The 6,447-nt window shown below is 33.5% G+C and overlaps 1 protein-coding gene across 1 annotated transcript; it reads left to right on the forward strand.

Annotated features, from left to right (window-relative positions):
- The first annotated feature begins 3,266 nt into the window (after positions 1–3,266).
- On the forward strand, positions 3,267–6,241 carry LOC11409011 (COMPASS-like H3K4 histone methylase component WDR5A). The gene is made up of 2 exons (XM_003609608.4): positions 3,267–4,032; positions 5,654–6,241. The coding sequence occupies exons 1-2, from the start codon at positions 3,346–3,348 to the stop codon at positions 5,945–5,947; spliced, it is 981 nt and encodes a 326-aa protein (XP_003609656.1). The 5' UTR covers positions 3,267–3,345; the 3' UTR covers positions 5,948–6,241.
- The last annotated feature ends 206 nt before the right edge of the window (positions 6,242–6,447 follow it).

The following is a 6,447-nucleotide window of genomic DNA, read 5'->3' on the forward strand; positions in this document are numbered from 1 at the left end:
AATGGCGATCAAAACCTAACTAAACAACAATGCTATAAAATCATAAAATAAAAAACTAAACCTAAACTTAAACCATCATCAAAACCTACACCTAAACCTAAACAATTATACAACGATTCATCAAAACATAAAACTAACAATTCAATAAAAGTTCTCTAACAATTCTAACCTAAACTATCCTAACATATCATAAAATCATAAAATCAATAAAACCTATATAATCGAAATTTAACAAACAAAAAAAAAAACAAACAATTCGACCACAAAATAACAATGCAATATGATTCAAAAAACTTACTTGTTTTTGTGATTGAAATTGGCTTGGAATGACTTAAATTGCTCAAAATTGCACCTAAGAGATCAAAAAACGTAACAATGGAGTTTTGGAAATTCCTATGTCTGTTCTGTACTTATAACAAATTTTCGACAGTTTACTACCGAGGTTTTCCTCGGCAGTTAACTGCAGCCGATTATTGAATTCCTCGACAGTTAACTGTCGATGGGGCAAAAACGTATTTTACTTGTGTGCCTCAGCCTTATGCAATGTGTCAACAACGATTCTCTAAAATCAATTCAACTAAAATCAATTATAACCACCGCATAATCAAATACACACTTGATTGTTATATGTAGGGACATTAAACTAGTTTCCGTGAGCGTAGCTCAATTGACCGAGGCAATGCATTGTTATATGTAGCAGTCGGTGTTTGAACCCCAAACACTTCAATTGTTCACCTTAAAAGGTGAATTCTAACCACTACTATTTGACAAAAATACTTAATCAAAATCATTTATTTCTCGTTTTTGTGTGAGTAGTTACCAACCTTTTTCTATGACTAAATGAGAGAATTTGCCTCGCTCTTCTCGTGCATTTTTTAATTGGGTTATGTGGAAGAAAATTTTGAAATTAAAATGAATAATGAAAAAAATTGACTAAACCATCAAAATGGTCGATGATTTTGTAGAGCGTTCTCGGCTTATTCATTTTGAATATTTTTAATTTGGTTGTCGAATTTGTATAACATCTCTTAAGTTTGCCCTTCTTTTAATGTTTGTTGATAAACATCGCTAACGACAATGATGTCTTTGTTAAGTGTAATGTCGACAACCAAAACAATTCATAACTTTATAAGAGATTTTTAATTTGGTCTTTTGTAAAATGTTTCTCAATTCAGTCTTTGTAAATGATGTGAATGACGTGTTTGTTAAATGTATTGTTGTCGGTCCTGATCATAAAAAAAAAGATCACAAAATATTTGAAACAACGCTAACTTTGGGTCTTCTTCTCATTGATGTTACGAATTGTGAAGAAACAAACATTTCTCTTAGTTCACTTTGGAGTGGTGGAAACGTATTATGGTGTTCACTCTTGATCTTCTCCACCTTTTTTTTTTACTAAATTCTATCTGTTTCTAAATATAAGCAAATTTTACTTTATAGATTCATTCAATTAATGATGTATGTGGTTTATATTATAAACCACATATAAAGGAATATCTTACTATATATATAAAGGAATTTACCTCTTTCAGCACTTTTGAGTTGGGTTTTTCTCTTTCCAAAATGCCTTTAATTTTGAATATATATATATATAGGGAATGTATCAAGTGAGAGGAGTTCTTAAAATGAGAGGTGAGAGGGTTAAATCACAACCCTTAGATCAATCATTATCATGATATATAATTTTTATTAATGTAGGTAATCTTTTCACACTTTCTTCTCCTTCTCTCTCGCGTCTGTTGCTATTCTGTGTTTATCCCCTTATTTCTCTCGTTGTCTAACGTATCCATAGTATCAATAGTTGCAGTTTTTTCTTCAAATTTCACTTAGTGGGTTCTGCACAAGCCTTCTTCTTCTTCTTTTTCTTTATCATCTTTATTCTTTTAATTAAAACTATTTTGCATTTCATACAAAAAAATTGGATTTTTAACTATGATACTCTGCTGAATTTTGGTTGTGGATTCCATGGTGAAACACATGCAGATAAGGGGACATATGAAGATCTGTAAAAGAAGATTTGTTAATGTTAATTGGATCTCTTTTTATGACAATTGAAAAGTTGGATATTTGAATTCGATGGCGGAACAATTTGTGCATCATCAAATTTGTTCCCTTTTACACCCCTAATTGCTGATGTGAATGGAAGAACTAGAATGGATGAAAATAAAAAAGAAGGAACGATGCCATGAAAGAGAAAGAGAAGCACATTAACATTTTTAACAAGAAAATCTAACTGAACCGTTTGATCAGATCTAATGGTTGTTATTTACTCCTCTCACCCTCTCATTTAAAAAGTCCTCTCATTTGAAATGTTCTATATATATATAATTTTTTCTCCTTTATCATTTAAAAAGTGTAACAAACTAGATTAGTATATTTATACTTATTTTTTCATTGTTTCAATTATATCTTTAAACAAATTTTTCTATAATAAAGATCGTTGTTGGTGTCATTAAAAAAAATTAGATTATATTTTTTTTGTTATATTGTTGGTGTCATTGAAATAAATAATCATGATTAGTTTGGTTTGTTATAACTTAAAAGCAACAAACATTTATATTTTTAGTTTTAATCGAAATCAAAATTTAATAAAAAAAACATTGTTAATAATTTTTAAATGTTAGCGGAATAAAAAGATAACAAGTCTCTTATTGATATGATGGTCGCTCTTACATTTAATTTTTGTTCAACGCTCCAATATAGTTTACTTATTGAAAAAAATTCCTTTTTTTTTTTTTTTTTAGGAAATTGATGAAATGCCTATTTGTGTAGTGGTGTTTGTGAGATGAAGAATGATAAGCACATCGTTATCTTCTTCATTTTATAGTTTCAAATATTGTATTCTTCTATCTTAGACTGTGACATGTGACAGTTAACAATAAATCCAATGGAGACATTGTCATCGTTCAAATTCAAAATGACTGATAGCAAGCATTCATCAAATGACGGTTTTTTTAAAAAAGTTTGACAAAGTTAAACTGTTTATATTCGTGTAAATCAAATTGAGAGTATAATACAAAGCCATGAACCATTTAATTATGAACATTACACTTAATAAATATGACATCGATTATTAATATCGTTCAGAAATAAACATCAACAAAAAGATAAAATTGAGAACTATTTAAAATCTTTACACAATTTTTATTTTATTTAGAAAAGTAGAATAAAAAAATTGTGAAAATAAGTTGTTTTTATTTTATTATATTGTTTAAAAAAATAATCCCCTCTTTTTCCTCTCTCTCTCTCTAATGAATGAAAGTGCAAGCAATAAAAACTGAAGTGTGTGTGTTTTAACTTAAGAAGCGAATTGAACTGAAGTTGTAAACGAGAGGGAAAACAAAAATGGCGACAGAAGAACCAATGGACTGTGATTCCTCAAACTACAAACCCTACACACTTTCCCAAACCCTAACCGGCCACAAACGCGCCATCTCCGCCGTCAAATTCTCCTCCAACGGCCGTCTCCTCGCCTCCTCCTCCGCCGACAAAACCCTCCGCACTTATGGCTTCACTAACTCCGATTCCGATTCCAACAGCCTCACTCTTTCTCCTATGCAACAATACGAAGGCCATCAGCACGGCGTTTCCGACCTCGCTTTCTCCTCCGATTCCCGCTACCTTGTCTCCGCCTCCGACGACAAAACCATCCGTTTATGGGATGTTCCTACGGGTTCGCTTGTGAAGACTCTTCACGGTCATACGAATTACGTTTTCTGTGTTAATTTTAATCCTCAGAGTAATGTTATTGTTTCTGGTTCGTTTGATGAGACTGTTAGGGTTTGGGATGTTAAGTCTGGGAAGTGTCTTAAGGTTTTACCTGCGCATTCTGATCCGGTGACTGCTGTTGATTTTAACCGCGATGGGACTCTTATTGTTTCCAGTAGTTATGATGGTCTTTGCAGGATTTGGGATGCTTCTACTGGTCATTGTATCAAGACTCTTATTGATGATGAGAATCCTCCTGTTTCGTATGTCAAGTTTTCGCCTAATGCTAAGTTTATTCTTGTTGGTACATTGGACAATAATCTGGTAATATCTCTCATTCACTCAACTTTTATTTTTAAATTACTGTTGTAGCATGTGATTCATTCCTTTAAATGTAGAAAATTGTAGCTGATATAACCCCAATTGAATAGAGAGTTGCAGTTAAAAATTGTTGATAGAATTCTTTATTGGTATAGAGAATTGCAGTCGAATATTGCTGTTAAGCCTCCAATTGAATATAGAGTTGCACTCAAATACAGTTGATGTGACTCCAATTGGATAGAGAATCATAGTCAAATATAGCTGATATGACTCTAATTGAATAGAGTTGCAGTTCGTATTTGATATAAGCGACCCCCAATTGGAATAGAGATTTTTTTATTTTTTTTGAAGAAGTTAAGTTAGTCCACCCAAATTGACATTGGAGAGAATCGAACCTGAGACCTTGAGGAGGAGCACACTCCCAAGTCCAAAGCCAATACCACCAGGCCAACCCAATTGGAATAGAGAATTGCAGTCAAATATTGTCGATCTTCACCCAATAAAAGATATCGGTGGAGCGGAGCGATGATAATTCAGTCAAAGCAGCCGCTTCACCCATGAAAACTTACTAAGGTGCTGTTTAATGCAACATTGAGGAAGAAGAAGCTGACAAAGTAGTAGAAAGAACAAGGGAAGACAAAGTGCAGAGTAGTAGAAGATGAAGTTCAGATAACCCTTTCTCACAGTTTTAGGAGTGAAGAAACATAGCAGGAGAGGGAGAAGCATGAAGAGGTGGCGCGTTGCTGTAACACTGTTGTTATGATTCAAATCCAGGGTTGTAACTGTATGACTATGAACAATGTAGTCATGATCGAGATCCTACGTAGGATCGGTCGGCCGGTGAAAGAATGTAAACACGAGGAACGTAACACAGTTCATAAGTAGGATCGGTAGGTTGTTGATAGAGTTGAGAGAAATAGATAGAGAAAATAGAGGGAAAACAGAGGAACCAAGGGATTAATGTCTCTCCTGGTCAGTCGCGTGGGTATCCTCAGGTAGGCTGACTTCTTGGTCGGCCACCATAGGCTCGCTCGGTCGTTATAGGAACTCATTCTTGTGCTTTTGGAGTACTGACCTTACGTTTCCGTACAGACCCCTAGTTAGAATAGAGACTTGCATTAATATGTTGTTGATATGATCCCATTCGGAATTGTAATTCGGTCTGAGACAAAAAAAAAAAATTTGATTTCTGATGCCACGATCTTCATTGCAGGCCTTTTTAATTTATACTTGACCGTAAAAAACTAGTACATTTTTATTAAAAAATAAAATTTATATGTTTGTGGCTATATAGCTATGAATTACATCACTCTATGCTCTTGTGTTTCTTCAGTAGGGTCTATTTTTTTTATTTTTTTTGGCAATATTATGTTTTATATTTGTGTAATGGCTTATTTGACTAATGTGATAGATTTTCATTTTTTTGCATCTCATAATGTAGTTTATTTGGTTGGTCCTGTGCTGTGGGGTTTTCTTTTCATATTCTTCACCTTTCAATGTGTTATAGTGTGTCTGGACTTTGGAAATGTAGTTGAGGTCTCTGGAAGGGATTGGCATACAAGTACCTAGATTAGTTGTTCAAGTTTTTATTGACTTATATATAGGAATTTTTCTGTCCCTGCAGAGGCTCTGGAACTATTCTACTGGGAAGTTTCTGAAGACTTACACCGGTCATGTTAATTCAAAATACTGCATTTCGTCCTCTTTTTCCATAACAAATGGGAAGTATGTTGTTGGTGGTTCGGAAGATAATTGTATATACTTGTGGGGTCTGCAGTCGAGGAAAATTGTACAGAAATTGGAAGGTCATACTGATTCTGTTGTATCTGTCTCATGTCACCCTACGGAGAACATGATTGCTTCAGGTGCACTCGGCAATGATAAGACTGTGAAGATATGGACTCAACAGAAAGACTGATTCAATTTGGATCTGGGCTAATGCTCCAATGAATTAGTGAAAGTTGAGATAGCAGAAAGACTGATTCAATTTGGATCTGGGCTAATGTTCCAGTGCTACATTTTAGCTCATTTTGCAGTTTAGGATTTTTTGTTGAGAAACATTATAGCATTTATGGTTGAGATCACTATTAATAGCCTACTTAGATAATTGCTTCAAGTCTTCAAGATGGACTTGGTGGATGAAAATGTGAATTCATGAAAAGAATGATATTTTGTTTGTTTAAAAGTAAAATATGTTGGTTTCCTCTGAAAATTGAAGGTTCCATCCATAGCCCTTTATAATGTTGGGATTAATGAAATGTGAATTTATAAAAAGAATGATCTGTTGGTTGTTTAAAACTAAAAAAAAAAAATTGCTCTGAAAGTTGATGGTTCCGTAGCTCGATAATGTTGGATTAATCCTACGGCATTTGACCTCGTGAGCATTTGACATGTTTTTGCAAAAGAAAATTTGAAATC

The sequence above is a fragment of the Medicago truncatula genome, chromosome 4 (genome assembly GCF_003473485.1).
Source record: "Medicago truncatula cultivar Jemalong A17 chromosome 4, MtrunA17r5.0-ANR, whole genome shotgun sequence".
Taxonomy (NCBI): Eukaryota; Viridiplantae; Streptophyta; class Magnoliopsida; order Fabales; family Fabaceae; genus Medicago; species Medicago truncatula.